Source organism: Vanessa cardui, chromosome 23, assembly GCF_905220365.1.
Source record: "Vanessa cardui chromosome 23, ilVanCard2.1, whole genome shotgun sequence".
Classification (NCBI taxonomy): Eukaryota; Metazoa; Arthropoda; class Insecta; order Lepidoptera; family Nymphalidae; genus Vanessa; species Vanessa cardui.
The window spans coordinates 8665657-8684544 of NC_061145.1; the positions used below are offsets into that span (position 1 = coordinate 8665657).

Here is an 18888-nt window from a genome sequence, read left to right on the forward strand (position 1 = left end):
GCTAAGACTGACACGGAGGAAGGCCGCGGGGTCGCTCCTAGTACTTCTCCGATTACGGCGGAGTGGACTATGTGAGCGGCCTTGCTGGCAATTAGCGGAGGAGTATATATATGTAATATATGTACACATGTAAATATTGTATTATTTGTAAATATTGTATTATTTGTAAGTATTGTAAATATTTATATATAGAGCGGAGGGCTCGTTACGAGCACTGAAGGAGGAGTGGTGGTCCACCATCTGATGCGTGGTGGTCCGCTGTTTGTGGGTGTGGAGATACACCGGTCGGTCGGCGGCGGAGCCTGTCATCTTATCCGCCGCCACCAGGGCGTCAGCATTGTTGGCGCCCAGCCTCCAGTGGCGGACTCGGGGGAGTCCGTCACGTTTACTGGACGGAGGCAACGGAGGAAGGCGCGCCCTTGGGCGCGCATTCAAAGATTTGACCGCCTCACGGCGGTCGCCGCGGGGGGGCCGCGGAAGTATGCTTTAGCGTTCCCGTAGCCCCTCCATCACGCGGTACGGTGGAAACCCGAGGAGGTTTTAGTGGGTAGGACAGGGCCTTCTGCCCTGGCACGGGGCCCTTATGGCCCCGGTCGAGTCCCACATACCCGTCCCGGTCCCCCCGGCCGGGCGGGAGGCGTAAATGCCTTTCCTCCTCGTAAAACAAAAAAAAAAAAAAAAAAGTGGTTGAAAACAATACTCATCGCAGGGGCAGGTTCAGTTTAAATCACTTTTTAACTGAACGTATTCAAAATCAAAATCAATATAAACTTTATTCAAGTAGGCTTTTACAAGCACTTTCGAATCGTCATTTTACAATTAAGTGAAGCTACTACCGTTTCGGAAAGCAGATTCTACCGAGAAGAACCAGCCAAAACTCAGTAGTTACTCTTTTTTAACATTTAAAATTTGACTTAAATGACCCAATCAAATTTGATTTATTATTTGACCCACTGGACTCACAGCTATTACCAAAAGATCATGCTTTAAAACCAATAAAATGTCATGCGCATATGTGTATAATCAATGTCGTCATCTGTTTTAATCAACACGAAGAGAAAAGTTTGCCAGTGGAATGGTAAGTCCTTGGTAACAAAGCCTTACGAAACCAAAACATAGACTTAATAACAGACAGAGATCACTCAAATGTTTAATAAAATATAAACATCATTGGGAAGTCACTGGCCCTTAAAAGAGCGTCCTAGTTTTGGGGTACTGGGCCCTTTGATACATCATAATATATGTATATGTTGTGTCCTTAGGAGAGATTTTGTTAATGTGCCTTACCGTCTTGCCAACGCGTAACCAACTAGCGAAATTTTCTTTTACAGAGCTCTAAGGGACGGTGAGAGCTGAGATGGCCCAGTTGTTAGAACGCGTGCATCTTAACCGATGATTTCGGGTTCAAACCCAGGCAAGCACCTCTGTATATATGTGCTTAATTTGTTTTTATAATTCATCTCCTGCACGGCGGTGAAGAAAAACATCGTGAGGAAACCAGCATGTTTCTAATTTCATCGAAATTCTGCCACATATGTATTCAACCAACCCGCAATGGAACAGCGTGGTGGAATATGTTCCAAACCCTTTAATGGGAGAGGAGGCCTTAGCCCAGCAGTGGGAAATTAACGGGCTCTTACTTTAAGGGACGGTAGCGACGGACATTAATCCCAGGTTTGTGCTTTGTGAAAAATGGAAAAGGAGTAACATACCCTTGTGCTAGACCTTAATAGATAATCTTTATTGATGTTATAAATGTAACGTGAAAGTAACTCAGTCTGTCTGTCTGCTAGTTCATTATATTATAAGCATTTAGTGCCGGGTTTTATATACGCTTGTGGACTGTGAAAAGTGTCCAATAGTTATCAAAATTTACAACAAAGTGGATATATTTTGCCATGTTTTAAATAAAAAAAAAATAAAATGTATCATTATAATATAAAAGGTTTTATATATATTATTTCGAATGAATTTTTGAACCAGCAGATATCGTAAGGAAAAAGCGTTGTGGCGTCTCCAAGCTTTCTTTTTCTTTCTCATCGCCTGTGTCTTTCTACTAGACACGATTTTATGAAATATATTTAAAACTTAATCTTATTATTGATTTAATTTAAAGGATATTTCAATAACAAACTTCATTCTTGTCATTTTATTATAACAAAATAATGTTGATTTATTTAATTGATATTCGAACAGTAAGATATTTTTTTTCTAATAAAATCGCCCTTAAAATTTTCCGTGCTAGACAGTACACCGAGTACGTCTTATGTTAATCCAGTACTATAGACACCGTTATATATATATTATGGTATACGTTGGCGGACGAGCATATGGGCCACCTGATGTTAAGTGGTCACCATCACCCATAGACATTGACGCTGTAATATTAACAATTCCTTAAATCGTCAATGTGCCACCAACCTTGGGAAATAAGATGCTATGTCCCTTGTGCCTGTAGTTACACTGGCTCACTCACCCTTCAAACCGGAATACAACAATACCGAGCACTGTTATTTGGCGGTAGAATAACTGATGAGTGGGTGGTACCTACCCAAACGGGCTTGCACAAAGCACTACCACCAAGTAAAGTTATATATATATATATATATATATATATATATATATATATAATTCATTTAAATAATGAAATTAAATATACTTTACTAGTGTTTGCCGAGCGAGCGAGCACGACTTCGCTCTCGTTTCAGGGTATTGGTTAACATGTTTTAAGAAAAAAGTAGCCTATGTCCTTTTTTTTGAAGTTCGCTTCAACCAAAATTTTATCAAATTCGTTTCATCGGTTTGGTGACAGCGACAGACGGACAGACAGAGTTACTTTAACATTTATAATATTAATGTAGATTAATAATTAAATAAAACATACTTTATTGTACACAAACAAAAATTACAATGCTTAAAAAACATAAAATATTTAAGCAAATATTTGACGTGTTGTACAATCGGCAGACTTATAGCTATTAGCCTATCACGTGACTATGATCACACTAATCACTTAAATTTTGATAAAACTTAAAGCGATTAGCTATATTAGATATTTCATTAGCCATAGGAAGGTAGACGGACTGCCGAACTTCAAAATGGCCTTAAACGAATTAACTGCCGCTCTTTCGCGCATCCGTATTAGATTACAGTGGGCTACTCGGCCATATATGTATGTGTGTACTTATATATGTTGCAGATTGCTATACATATTATATAAAGCTGAGGCTATTTTAATTATATTGAGATTCACACAATGATATTCTAATAAACAAATATGTTATATCCATACTAAACAACAGAAAAAGTGTGCCGCGCCGGGGACCGTTTATTTTAGTTTATTTTTACATTTCGTTAAAAGTAAAAAGGATAGCTTGATAAAAACAATAAGTAAAAGAGATAGCTAGATGTTTTAATTACGCAAAACGTATTACTACGTAATTATGATGTATTATCACGTATTACTACGTAAAATGACAGAAGGCAAACGTCCCAATTGGGACGTTTTCTAGTCTTCACTTTTTGCGCGTTAATAACATATCTGTTTACTAGAACATCATTGGATTCACATATAAGATTTAAATCCTTTAAGAGTTATTGAACAAATCAATTAAAATATTAGTCACGAAAATCAAGTTAATAAATGAATTGTTTTTATTGATAATATAAAACTGAAATATTTTTTACTAGAATGGCAACAACATCAAAATCTGTTTAGTTCAAAAACCTTATTACAAATTTCCATTATTTTTTTTAAATAATGCTTGAAGTAATTCATCATAGTCTTAAGTATTGAATCGAGTCTCGTGGTTAGAACACTCGAATTAAATCCAAGCTGTAGGTTCAAAGACGGAAAAATAAATATATATAGTTGATATTTTTATTGATTTCCTTTAATATTACATGTTCGAATATTTCAAACGTCCTTCCAAGATACTGGAGCAGCATCAAGGCCTAAAAGTATTCTCAAGAAGGGATCTTGAGCTGATATAACGTAGTGAACTCAGTTAAGGCGACGGGTTAAGGTTATGACGACCTTCGTGGTCGAGTAGTGTGTACACCGGTTTTCATGGGCACTTCGATTCCTGGCCAAATCGATGTGGAAAAAGTTTATTAGTTCCTATATTGTCTTGGGTCTGGTGTTGGTATCGTCGTTACTTCTGATTTTCCATAACACAAGTGCTTCAGCTACATTGGGATCAGAATGTATGTGATGTTGAATATTATATAATTGTAATTACATACATATACAATTTTAATTAACTAACATGACTGTATTTTTAAATATTGAAAAAGGGTATATACTGATTCTTGTCGATTCATTTCGGTCTAATCTACTTTTCTAATTGATGGTAGCTTCACTTGTTAAATGACTGGTTGATTGATTTATTTTTTTTTATTTAGCCTAATGTATTATTTTTTCGTCCATTGTTCAGGGCGTGGGCGTAAAATAATCTCCTCGTTACAGCGACTGTCTGGCGCGCCAGCGAACTTTGTAACGAAGGCTCCGCTGACATGAGAAATTATCGTTGTTTTTATCGTTATTCGGCTAAGTCGTTATTTTTAACGAAACACATATAAGAAACTAGTTGTAGCTTTGCTCGCGTTTTAGGGTCATTAGTCAAAGTAGTAGCCTATGACCTGTTGAATTTCAAGTTTGCTTCATTGCAAATTTCATCAAATATTAATATAGATTTGATAATCTCGTAATTTCTTAATTGATTCCAGAAAACACATGTAATTTTCCATACGATGTTTTCCTTCATCGAACGAGTTGAATTGTTAACACGAAAGCACGTGAATTTTCAGTCGCGTTAGCTTCACTTGGAACCCGCCTGTACAGCTATATGGAAATCTTCACCGATAAATAAATATTGGACAACATCACATACATTACTCTGATCCCAATGTAAGAAGCTAAAACTTGTGTTATGGAAAATCCGAATTAACGAAGGTACTACAAACACCCAGACCTAAGACGACATAGAACACTAATAAGCCTTCTCCATCGACTCGGCCGGGAATCAAACCCGGAACCTTAGAGTGGCGAACCAATGAAAACCGGTGTACACACCACTCGACCACTGAGGTCGTCTTAAATAGGCAACTTTTTACATTTGGTCCTGGTCTTATAAATCTTATGAGGATATTGTTCTTATTTTTTTAAACACGCGTATTGCATAATGTATTTATTAAATACGCAATGTCACAGACTAAACATGACTAAAGATGATCAATGAAGCTTTTGAGAAAGAAAAAGATATATAGATTATATATATATAAACGACTTCAAAGAGGAGGTTTTTCAATTCGGTTTAATTTCTTATATTTGTTACTTCAGAACTCCGTAATTTATAAACCGATTTGGACAATTATTTTCTATAGGACGATGTACAGTGTGTGTAAAATAATTAATTAACTCAAATTTGATTTATAATATCATTTATTGATATAAGTAGGTTTTCTTTGTAAGTTCTAAGTTTATTTCAAAAGACCGATTGATACAAAGACTCGTATCTCGTTTGTAAAATGATCTCGACAGCGTCGAATACCAAGCGCCGCAGTGGTCAGCGAACCCTGTCTGACGCGGGTACGAACCCGTGAGAAAAAACCTTCCATTTTCCAATACTCATCCCAAAACTGCTTAATATTTTCCTACCTAACTGAAAAACAACAACAGCCTGTAAATTCCCACTGCTGGGCTAAAGGCCTCCTCCCCCTTTGAGGAGAAATTTTGGAACATATTCCACCACGCTGTTCCAATGCGGGTTGGTGGAATACACAGGTGGCAGAATTTCTATGAAATTTGTCACATGCAAGTTTCGTCACGATGTTTTCCTTCACCGCTGAGCACGAGTTGAATTATAAGGACAAATTAAGCACATGCGACAGCGGTGCTTGCCTGCGTTTGAACCCGCAATCATCGGTTAAGATGCACGCGTTCTAACCACAGGGCCATCTCGACGTATTATTGATTTATAAATAAAAAACGTATTATTGATTTAATAAACTTGTATTGATACCATGCGTGATACTTCGCTTTCCATTGGATTTTAATTGAAAACTATTTACTAATTCTCACTTTATGAAATAGTTTTCGCAAATATCATCATCATGACGACCTCCATGGTCGAGGTTCACGGGTTCGATTCCCGGCCGAGACGATGTAGAAAATTCATTAGTTTTCTATGTTGTCTTGGGTCTGATGGTACCGTCGTTACGTCTGATTTTCCATAACACAAGTGCTTTAGCTACTTACATTGGGATCAGAGTAATGTATATGATGTTGTCCAATAATTATTTATTTTTTCATGTATAAACTCATAGATTACTTATTTGCCTAATCAAAATCAAAATAAACTGTATTCAAGTGGGCTTTTACAAGCACTTTTGAATCGTCATTTAACAATTAAGTGAAGCTACCACCGGTTCGGAAAGTAGATTCTACCGAGAAGAACCGGCAAGAAAGTCAGTAGTTACTCTTTTTCAACATTTAAAAAATACAAAGTCATGTTAGTTAACACAATTATTTAAATTAATATATCCGCTTGGAAGTTAACAGGTTTAACAACGCCCTGAAACGCGAGAGAAGCCACGTGCGACAGCCAGTACATAATATACTTATTAAGTATTGTTGGGTCGTTTCAATAATACTTAATACGTTTTTAAATCAGCTGATTATCTTCTAGAATAAGATGTGAATACTAGTTTCATTGGAGTTTTCGACTTAAATTGGGGAATCTACAAATAATTGTATTTACATTATCCAAAAATAATATATATTTTAACTTATTACTATTTGCCGTACCGTTAATTATAATATTTATTGCTTTATTTTTTAAATTAAATGTATTTAATCTCTAGAATTTTAGTAAAAATATACCTTAAAGTGCATGTTGTGTCCATCTTAAAGAGTCGCACACTTTTATTATGTTAAGTATAAATATATTTTTGTGTCTAACATATGTTATTGTAACTGCTGATGGTCCTAAATAAATAAATCCTGTACTTTACAACAGGCTTATTTAACCACCTGAATACTTTGGATTCGATGCCCTTAGCATCAATCAGAAAAAAATATAAGTAATTAATTGAAACACAAATGTCTAGACAAGTGGCCTGCCTATCTTTTCAACTATCATTACGAAATAAAAGTGCTTCTATTTAAGCTAGACGGTTAGTGCTGTGTGTGTGTGTGCGACTCGGTGTACAAAACAAAATCAATCTCACGTGAAGTTTGAACTCTCCAAAATGTTTAGTAGCAACTTTGCGTAATAACCCTTTCCTTCATAATATGACTTTTAGGGCCGCGCCCGACCACGAGCGACAGCGTTTTTAAAGGTACAAGCGTTTTGTATGACGTCACAAAAGATCATTTATTTACATGCTAGTTCGGTCGCAGTAGTTGAAAAAGCCACCCTATGTAAAGAGGGCCTTATAGTTTGTGCTTTATACCGAATTTTATCAGATGCGTTTCAATAGAAATATAGATAGAGTTACATATGCGTTTAAAGTATTAGTATAGATTACTTACTTTAATTGACTATTCAAAAATTGGTAATTAGTGTATTTATCATACCTGTATACTTACATGAAAAAATTTATGATTAATACTATATTAAATATACCTACTTAAATTTACAATTAAATGTATGACTACCACTTTTACTGACCAATGATACTAGTGAGAAACGCATACGAAACAATTATATATTATATATGTATATACATAGTTACAAGCACAGTACCATTTTTTTCTTTTGTTTTTTTTTATCCTATTTTTTTTAATTTAAAAATTTATGTTTGTTCTAATAAAGTTGTTATTATTCTCTCTCGCGTCCGCCGTCACCGTGACCCCGGATTCTAAAACTCCCTTGCGCACAGCAAACAAAATTTCACGCAAGTACAGGAAACGAGTATAGTATGGAGTATGATATTAACCAGCTAACGTCCGCCCGACAGGTTTAATTTGAAAATTTTCGAGTCCCGCGAAATGTCTAGGAAATTCGAAACTTACTCCTTACGTACGTATTTTTGTTCTATTTGAGCACTAAAGCTGTAAACTTCACCGACTACGTGTTACACAATACGCTGTGAACATTCATTAAGCGTTCACTGTAGGTATACTAGTAGAAGAACGCGGCTTCACTCGTCTTTGTGTCAGGCAAGATAGCCTATGTCCTGTTTTAGAGTTCAAGTCTTTTTCGTAGTTTCATCAAAATCGGTTCAGCGATTTGATCGTGAAAAAACGACAGACAGACAGACATCGTTGCTTTGACATTTAAAATATTAATACAGATTAATTTTGTCCTAATCGATTTTGTCCAATCTCATTGTAGTAAAAAAAAACAGCCCTTTAAAAATAAAAATAAATATTTTTCTCGCCAGAAAGAGCGTCCGGTGTAACTTTTAAAATAAAGAATCAAAAACACGCCTCAACTCAAATATGTATTTCGAAATTCCTCAGAAAGAATCAACACGTGCTGATGACGTCAGACCCTTAAAAGCCTCCTCGACAACATTGGGCTTCACTCACAATGATCATAATTAAAAATAAATTAAGCTCAAAAAGCAGCTGAATTTTAACGAGTTAAGAACCCATTATTAACACTCGAAATTATATCTCCGATTCGAATAATATTTTCTTATAAAATAATTCAACTGTATTCGGTCACAAAGCGCTTTCAGCGGCTTTAAAATAAGCGTAAAGTTAGTCGTCAATTTTTGTTGTAGTCATTCACGCGTTAGTTTTGTAGTGCTAATATTTCAAAGCGAATTTATGCATGTACCGCGTGGTTTTATTTTAAAATTGTATTGCTATTTGGTGTATTGAATAAATAATAAGTTTTTTAATTGTAATATATAATCAAATTCATGACGAAAACTATTTTCGTTTTTAAAAATGCAGCGAGTAAATTTAATGGTACAAGGAATCAATACGTAAATATTATTTTTTACATTAAGAAGTATGTTTATTCTTTTCCACATTCGAACATATTCTAAATTCAAAATTTAACCTCTATAACGATCTATAAATTTATAAGAATTATTAAAGTATTATTTGTATAGTAATTAAAACAACGAGATGTTGGATTTTCACATTCGAACATGGTCTAAATTCAAAATATGTATATCTCTACACTGACCTATAAATCTACAATAAAAATAAAATTGAATTATAAAAGTATTATTTGTAATTAAAACAACGCGTTATTGATGTTGGATTTTCACATTCGAACATGTTCTAAATTCAAAATATGTATATCTCTACACTGACCTATAAATCTACAATAAAAATAAAATTGAATTATAAAAGTATTATTTGTAATTAAAACAACGCGTTATTGATGTTGGATTTTCACATTCGAACATGTTCTAAATTCAAAATATGTATATCTCTACACTGACCTATAAATCTACAATAAAAATAAAATTGAATTATAAAAGTATCATTTGTAATTAAAACAACGCGTTATTTATGTTGTATTTCCACATTCGAACATGTTCTAAATTCAAAATATATTTACACCGAATTCTCAAATGTGACGTCAATAGTAGTGCAATATTTAACCAATGAGCGTTCAGCAAATCGCTACTGATTAGATTATCATCCAATAAGAACTAACCTAATATATAGACCATGTTTTTCGTCCAGCGCTGCAACTCCTTCCGTATAGCTCTGCGTTCCTGCTGACAGCGCGCGAATGAGCACTCCGCCATTGCACACGTGCGACAACCCTGAAAATATTACTTTTATTAGTAATTAGCTAATGCTTACACGTGTTGCTAATGTGATGCCTGTTTAATTATTATGTTTTTGTAAACAATTATCCTTTACTAATTGCGCTACCGATCTTAAACATATTATTTATAAACCCTTATAACCTTTCAACTTGATGTGAAATGTATATATTTATATATGTTTGTATTAATATCGTATATTATAGAAATGAGATCTTCACACAGTTGATGCCTAGCACGAGGTTTAAAATTGTACCCTTGTACCTGCAAAATTCGTCTAACAGAACCTCAGCCATAAAAAGTGTACAACAACAACAGCCTGTAAATTCCCACTGCTGGGCTAAAGGCCTCCTCTCCCTTTGAGGAGAAGGTTTGGAACATATTCCACCACGCTGTTCCAATCAGGGTTGGTGGAATACACATGTGGCAGAATTTCTATGAAATTTGTCACATGCAGGTTTCCTCACGATATTTTCCTTCACCGCTGAGCACGAGATGAATTATAAAGACAAATTAAGCACATGAAACAGCGGTGCTTGCCTGGGCTTGAACCCGCAATCATCGGTTAAGATGCACGTGTTCTAACCAATGGGCCATCTCAGCTCTAAAAAGTGTAACTGCTTGTAAATAGATAAGGCGGTACCAGACGGATATACAACAACCTACCATTAGTGGTATGTAAGGTTAATCTTTATAGATATTTTTGACAGACCAGTAGACCAGTGAAAAAGCCACTAAGAACTGACTACAGGTGTTATATTCTTTACTCTAGTTACTTTGACAGGTTCATATAAGATAAAAGGTATGATTACATATTTACTATTAATTTTTTAATGTTACATTTATTAATTATGAATAGATTGAAATAATAACAGAGTTATTTCAACAAAAGATTATTAACAAATAAAAATAAGTAAGTACATAGTAGTAAGGCCGTAAATGCAATATCCGAAAATGAAATTTAAAATTCCATTTTTAAAAAGTGGCCTGTTCGTAAATACAATTTTCATGGACTATTATAATATTAAAAAATTCACTAAAAACAATTTAATGAAAAGTGCATTCCAGTGTTCGTTATTTAAAACTATAAATGATTTACATAACATAAAATAAAAACTAAATAAATACGAATTCGAAATAGTACCCCGTTACTAATACTAAGCTTCACAATCCGTTAGCAGATCCAATTACTATAACATCGTATCGAGTGCGCCGGTGAATGACCCCTGGATGGATTCTTCGAAAAACCTTCATCAAGGAGCTCCCTAGCACCCGAATATACCCTAACCACCCGATTTTAGCCCCCGAATTCTTATAGACGCGTTTAAACTTCGAATTTACTTGAACGAGTAAAATTAAACGTGGAAACAAGCCCTGTCTGATCGTCAGTCTGAATTTTGGGCGGGAGTTTTCTAGTTAAAACCGGTTTAGACGAAATTGTATTCTTCAATAAATATTTTTAAAAATGGAACGTTCTATTCTTTGTTTTATATTTCGAATTTGAATTTCGTTTTGTGTTATGTTTTCATTGAGTGACGTTTGCGATGACGTGTATTATTTTTCTTATTTAAAGTTGAAATTAAAACATTTCTAATTGATTAAACATCGCCAGTTATTGGTGAGACTGAATGCGTCGTTATTTCGAACTCCAGACGAACGGGGTGGTAGGGGGTATCGCGAAACTATTCTTATTTTAAAATCTCTCCACGGAATATGCCACGAAGAGGTTCTTATTTTAAAAATATCACGCTCCACCGAAATTTTCTTTTTAAAACCCGAGGGGGGTGAGTTCTTCCGAAATCCACCCGCGCCAGCGGGCAGTGATAATTTTCTTATTTTATTCAAGACGCCATTACGCTCGAGTGGGTAAGCGGGATATCAAGGGTGAGATCGATACTAATATTCCCGTGTTATTGTTTCATTCGACGAAAGCGTTACATAATACATGTATGCTCTGCCCATAACTCATTTCTACGCTACTTAGTTATTAACTCAAATAAACAGACAGACAAATAAACTCCTTCACGATAATATCCTTTCGGAGGCTCTTTTTTAATATATTTTTGTAAGTCTGTTTTCACAATAAATTATACTTAGTTGCTTAATTTGAACAAAGCAGTTTAATTTAACAGACTACGTTTTTAAAAATCTCAAATTGTTAGCCCCGAAAAATAAACAATTTAAATAACGAAACAAAGACAATCCAGACATTATAATAACAGCCAAGCGACAAATAAAACTTGAAACTGGCCGAAAAGAATATGACGCTTCACCGAAAATCTTTTTTAAAAACCCAAGGAGGTGGAGGTACCAAGTCCACCCCCTGGCCAGTTATGATATTCTTATTTCAGGTCAACCGCCCATTAGATGATAATGCTATGCAGCTCTATAGATTATTTACGTTTTTTGGCATTGCTGCATATAGGTAGATCTTTGAACGATAATAATCCTTCAATTAAAAAAAATAACTATCTATTTTGACATTTATAATCTATATATTGGTGTCAATTTATAAAACACTTCTTTTCTACATATACATAAGTGCTTATGAGAAGTCATTTTTCAAATACTAACAAGATGACTATTCAAAGCAATTTATAATCTGTGCAAAATGTTTAAATTATGTTCATTTAATGTATGAAATGTAAGCTATAAAGCTATGCAATGCGATGTTTTCGTGAACGATTAGCATTAAAATTGCTCGCAGCGTTCCGATTTTGTTATTAAGATTGTGTGTGTGGCTTTATGTCCCAAGACGGCACAAAGACAGTCTTTTCCATGTTCACTTTTTTAAAATGTTAATTACTTTTTTAAGAACACTGTGTGAAGAAAAATTTTCGCTTTGAGAATAAGGAGTTTCATATACTTACAAAAGATTTTTGTCAAATAATTCTTTCTCGTTTTTAAATTAAGAACTATGTCGATCTCGGCTTAGATTAATATTATGGCGCGTAAATTAAATTCGAAATTCGAATTTGTGTCTCGATACTACGCGCTGTAAATTTCCATTAGAGAGGTCAACATACACTGGTCTTTATTTCACGAGGCTAACAATTAATACTAATAAAATATTTAAATCCATATATTGTTGAGATAAGTTATTCGAATACCTTTCCATTTAAGCTCTTAGAATTAATAACGTTTTACTGAGGAAACTTAGGTGTATGCGAAGTTAAGTCTTATTTGATGATCAATAAGTGTCATATTTGAATACAGCTTAGGACCCTACCCTTCCAAGGTCCTAACCTAGTCAGTAAAGAGAGATTGTGTCACTGTACCATTGTAACTTCGGTTTCGATGTAAAGTCAATATCCTTACTACGAAACTCATTGAAAATGAAAATACTAATAATTTGTGAGTTCCAGTAGTTATTTGACTTAAATTAAACGTAATAAATACTTTTTTGTCGTCACATATTAATATACATTTACTATAATATATTTAAAATAAAAGAATTTTTATTGAGAATTTTTCAAGTTTTAAGGAAATTAGGTCTGGGACATAACGTTTATAAAAATAACGTTAAAATGTTATTAAAAAACCGTTATAAAATAATTATAAAATAACGAATTTGTAATCATAATTAGTGACATAACCTAACAACGTAATTGACTTAATTAAATAAGTGAATAAAAAATAAATTAAAAAAAACCGATGACACAATACACAACGGGGGGTAATGTCTACACGGCGAGGGGGTGAAACGCATGTAATTTATTCATAACATGCAGATTCCGATACGAACAAATGCATGCTAATTTCGCATAAAAAAGCCAATAATCTTCCCGCCAATTTCAATCGCTGTCAAATTTGGGTTCCCCCCTTCCCCCCCAGATCAATTTACGATAACTCGGTTTCGCCGTCTCTCTCCTCCTTAAGACACCCGGCTATCCCCGTCCCCCCGGATAACTTCTAGAATCGTAACGGGGATGGGGTAGAACTGGGTATGTAGTATAAATTGATATGGCGGTATGTGTCGGCGTTTGATTGATTTTATTTTTTATCTTCGTTTAAATGTTCAGTGGATACAATACTTTGGACTAAGGTAAAAATACTTCGATACTGTAAACTCTGAGGCTTATATTTTAGACTAGATTCTACCCGTGGCGTCGCTCGTTATAGAGGTTGGTTGTCACGTATTAGGTGAAAAAAAGTAGCTTATCGTTCCTTCGAGTTCAATTTCCTTTAGAAGTTTCATCAAAATCGGTTCATTGGTTTGGTTTTGAAAGAGTGAAATACAGATAGAGTTACTTTTATCTCAGGATAGATTATTTTATTGGATCAGAAGTTATTGTCCATTTATTGTTAATAAGTATTTCACTCAATAGAGGAATCTCATGGTAAAAAATATCTTGAAATGTCATTTGAATTGTCATTGTATGTTTGTTTGTTATGTATTTTATGTATACATATATATTGTATCAATTAGCGCGCTATGACTGAGTTTATAAAGTAAATATATTGTCACATATAAGTTCCTGCGCGTTACACAACCTCAGCATTCTCTCACGCGGGTCTGGCCCGGGTCTTATTGTTGTGTGTGTGTGCGTCACGTCCGTGTGTGCACGGGGTGGGGGCGTGCGTGTGTGCGTGCGTTTGAAATATACCCCCGTACCGTGGCTCGGAATTGATGTTTTTAATTAGTTTCCAACGCTTTTCGTCGGTCGCCACCGTCGCGTTTTTATTATTTATTAAATTAATTTATTTACCCATACGTTATTTGTGATTCTGCGGTCCGTCTGACGGTAAGACTACATATGTGATACATATGTAGGATCTTGATGACATTAATTAACTAAGTTCAATAAAGGACTATTCGGTTTTAGTGTATTCGTTACGAAAATTAAATACAGATAATACAAAAAAATGATTTAAATTTATATAAATATTTAATTTAATTAGACTGTACCTAATAAAGAACACCTATAAACAATGAAACATTATTGAAACGGAAACATTACATATAAAAACGTTACCCTGAAAAATAATCATTTTGACATTCAACAATAATGTATGAGTATCTACATAATATGTATAAATGTAATTACATAAATTAATCTAATTGCAAACCAAGCCATCAAACCTTAAACCCCAACCGATATCAACTAAACTTTAATTGAATAAACATCGCGTGAAACAATTTTCGTCAAAGTTTTTAATGTAAAACGAAACGGTAACCCGGCCGCTTCCTGAAAACTTGCCATTGTTCAAATTTCAATGGATGGAACTTTCTCGACGCCACGCTTTGATCTAACAAGTGATTTTGGTACATTTCTGTTGGTAGTTACCGGGTTTTGCGTCGGCTGTGTTAGTTCTAAATTTAATCCGTTCTTTATTTCATTTATTTGAAAATGGAACAATAATTTTTGTAATACAATTTTTTGAATTTGAATTATAGAATATAATGATTTTTATGTGTTAATCTGTGTTGAATGTCAAATGTCATTATTATGTATTGGTACTTTTTTTTTAAGTCAATAAATTGAAAGGCAAAGACTTCGTGATATTCCTCCCATAACAATGTCACATTACAAATATGAACAATTCCTTAAAACAATACACTAACTATGTCGACTAAGATGCCTTGTGGCTTTATATTTTTATACGATATAGATAGCCGGGCGAATGGGCCACCGTTGTCTCTATCGCCCATAGAAATTGGCGCTTTAAGAATTACATACGCTTAAAGATTTTGCTCTTAATCCAAGTACTAACTCCAATTAAATGGAACTCTAATACAAATATAAAATAGAAACATATGATATGAATTATAATCTTGTATATTTTTTATGTAGGAGCACTCCAAGCATTTTAAATTTGTGATAGTGTTTCTTTAATCCCCTAGAGGTAATTAATAAAGTCCCAAGTTCGATTTCCCATCCAACCGCAGTCTAACAAACTTTGAGCTTATCTTAGTGGAATTTAAACAATTTATGAAACCTTATGTCCTTTTTATACGACTGGAATTATTACGATATTATTTTCATACTGACTAATACCGGTTCATGCTGGTTTTATAACAATAGATAATGTATTAACGAAAGTCAGAATGACATTACTTTATTTCAGATATATTTATAATAAATTCTTAATATCCCATAAATCATAATACACGGGAAATGGCAAGGCTGTTATGAAATTCAAATATAGAACGCGCGAGCATTTTTAAAATTTAAATCAAACATATTTTAGAAAAAAAAATACGCTGCATCACGAGTTTGAATATAAATTTGGAATTTCTTCCGAATCGTTTGAACATTTGAATGTGACCCACAAATATTCTTCCAACGTAACGGATTTACTTTTTTTGCTGTTACGCGAACAGCGTTCGAGATTTAAAATAGATAAAAAGTGCTTTTGTATTTAAAACAGTGTATTTCATTTTTAGTAACAAATAAAGAATTCGAATGTAACAAAATTGATTTCTTAATTCGAAATTTGAATTATTTGAATTGAATTAATTATTTTAAATGTCGCGTTTAATTTTTTAGAAAGTTTCACAAAATATATACGACAACTCCAACAGTTATTGCGTTTGAGAATAGTTTCCATTAGTTCGTAGCGGCGTATTTACTGGCTGTGCCAGTAGGTTGAATACCTGTTGCTGCCATTGTTTTCGTCTGCTAGTTTTGGCTCACGCCGCCAACAAGTTTATTATGAAAGCCGTGCCACGAATAAAAAACGCACCATGTTGTATTTTCGACTTTTAAGTTGTGCTGGAAAATAGCTGGATTTTTAGTGCGAATATATTTTCCGACGAGTTGATATTTTAAACGCTGGAATGTGTTTTTTTTTTTAGCATACAACTCTTGAACACATATATTACAGTTGTGAACTGCTATTTATGCAAAGAGTTTTCTATTCCTTTTACAAACTTATTCTAATTTTGAATTTACTAATCCAAGGTAGGATAATGTAAAGCAGTATTAAAGTATAATTAAAACCAATTATTACTTCTTATACGTTCAATAACTTATAATTTTCCAATCCGAAGTGCCGGGGAGCCGAAAAAAATCTTATCCCCCGTTTATCCCAACTTGTGGGGGGAAGGGGGGGTGGCTTCCTCCGCGCCTGTGTGAAAGAATGCAGGAATCAATACAGCGGGCACTTTAAATTGCCCTGTTACTTGACCCCCTTATTTGGGGTAGGGATAATTATAATATGATTAAGTTATGTGATACGGGGTGTGGGGTGTGTAAGATGTGTGCGAATATATAATTATCTTAGGTTGGTCTTGTTTCCTTTTGCTATGGATATGATAATGAGATTTTAATATCTAGTACGTTTAGAACATTATACATTTATTTATATAAAAGTATCGAGAGTTTTTTTAGATATATATCATACTCATTGAGTCTAGATGGTCCAATGGATTGAATGCGTAAATCGTAGGTTTAAATCCAGTGATAACTTACATATCGAAAATAGTGTTTCGATATTTTAAAATTTTTTTTTTTTATTAATTCTACACTCAGTCTTCCAAACCAATCTTATAACGATCAGAATACTCTCAGGTCAGTCGAATTTAAATTAGAATGTATTGAAATTGAAAAATAATATTTCAAAATAAATATTTTTCTATTAAATTTAAATTTTTCCTAAATTTCAATTCTAATAAAGTGTTCGATTTTTAAAAATAAGAATCACATACCAACTATAAAGTTCAAAATTGAACTGTAACGTTCCATATTTAAAAATTAAAAATAATGAATGAGAATTACTTTACTGGGACGCGTGCGATGCGTTCCACATACAAACTATAACCGTCTGAATGGATCAGCCATTTAAACCATCAACTTAATTGTCAAGGAGGAAAAATTAAAAGAAACAAAAATAAACAAACATAAGTCGCCGTTGAATCTTAACAAAAACCCGAATGAAAGACAGAAATGAGCCATCACAGTTAAAACAATGCTAGGAAAAATAGTGGGGGGAAAATTGGTCATAATGAGTGTCTCCCCCTCCAACCCCCTTCGGGTCAAGCGAGGAAATAAAATTTTAAATTGAAGCCGTGAAAAAGACAAAACGGGGTAAGTTAGGGGATGTGCACACGGGTCGTTTGTTACTTTTATTATTTAATTTTTCACGTGAAAGTATAGTGCGGTTTTGTGAAGGAGCTGCGATGTTTTTGATACTTTGAAGTTTGAAAATGGAACGCCTGCTAACAGGACACGAGTGGGGGTATGACTCCGGCTGGACGACTGGCACGCGTTAAGTATTATCGGTAAACATCTTGTTTACTTGCCAGTTTGTTTTTTTGACTCTTAGAGATACGCCATTGTTTTGCATTTGATCAGCTACAAAATAGATTTCAGTACATATTCTTATAGAGTGATTATGTTTATCTTTATCTAGATTATGATAGGTATAGATGATAGATTTATGTTTATCTAGTAAATGATTTTTTTTTTTATATAATAAGTCTTTTCTTGATTAGTCACTTATGATTTTTGTCAGTGATGACGTCACAAAACACAATATCACTTCTCAGTTCTCACACAATTTATGTTACTAATTTTGTTATTTTTTCTTAATTATTTATTAATATTAACAGTTAGGTCAGGTAATCAATTATAAGTGTATCGGCTAGTGTGGAACAAGCTTTATCGTAACTCGTCTGGCGCAAGTAAAATTAAAATTATAACTATAAATTAAACATGAACTTTAATATTTTAGGAATGCGTTAAATTTTACAACTACTCGTATCAGAACCAAATTCCTTGTTTAATATATCACTTCTATTGTCGACTAATCTACTAAGATCACTTTATTTCATATTTACGAAATATTAACATTGAAAAACACATATTGAAAAACGACTTTTGTTAGAAAACCGATGTGTTCTAATTTTGAATTTTTGAATACAATATTTGTGTTCAAATTATTTTTTATTTAAAAATTGACAGATATGAAATGTGGAATAATAAATATTCTTTGAAAAAATCAGTGACCAGTGTGTGAATTAATTCAAATATAATTAAAGAAATTCATTTCAGTAGCGTAGTAATACAAACATAACATTTCTCCTATAAGAACGAAAAACGATTATCAACAATAATTTATTAAATTTAAATAAACAATAAATTATATTATAACAATGTCATTGATTAAATATAGTTTTTTTTGCAAAATATCTACACTTAAGGC

At 33.6% G+C, this 18888-nt stretch overlaps 1 protein-coding gene across 4 annotated transcripts in view; it reads right to left on the bottom strand.

The window, feature by feature from the left end:
* LOC124539664 (mushroom body large-type Kenyon cell-specific protein 1) overlaps positions 1 to 18888 on the bottom strand; it is a 200231-nt gene that overhangs the window by 118440 nt on the left and 62903 nt on the right. For all 4 annotated transcript variants that reach the window (XM_047116976.1, XM_047116975.1, XM_047116974.1 and 1 more), the window contains exon 2: positions 9627 to 9738. In XM_047116976.1, coding sequence (XP_046972932.1) covers positions 9627 to 9720 — 94 coding nt within the window. In that variant the 5' untranslated portion in view covers positions 9721 to 9738. The remainder of the gene's footprint in view (positions 1 to 9626; positions 9739 to 18888) is intronic.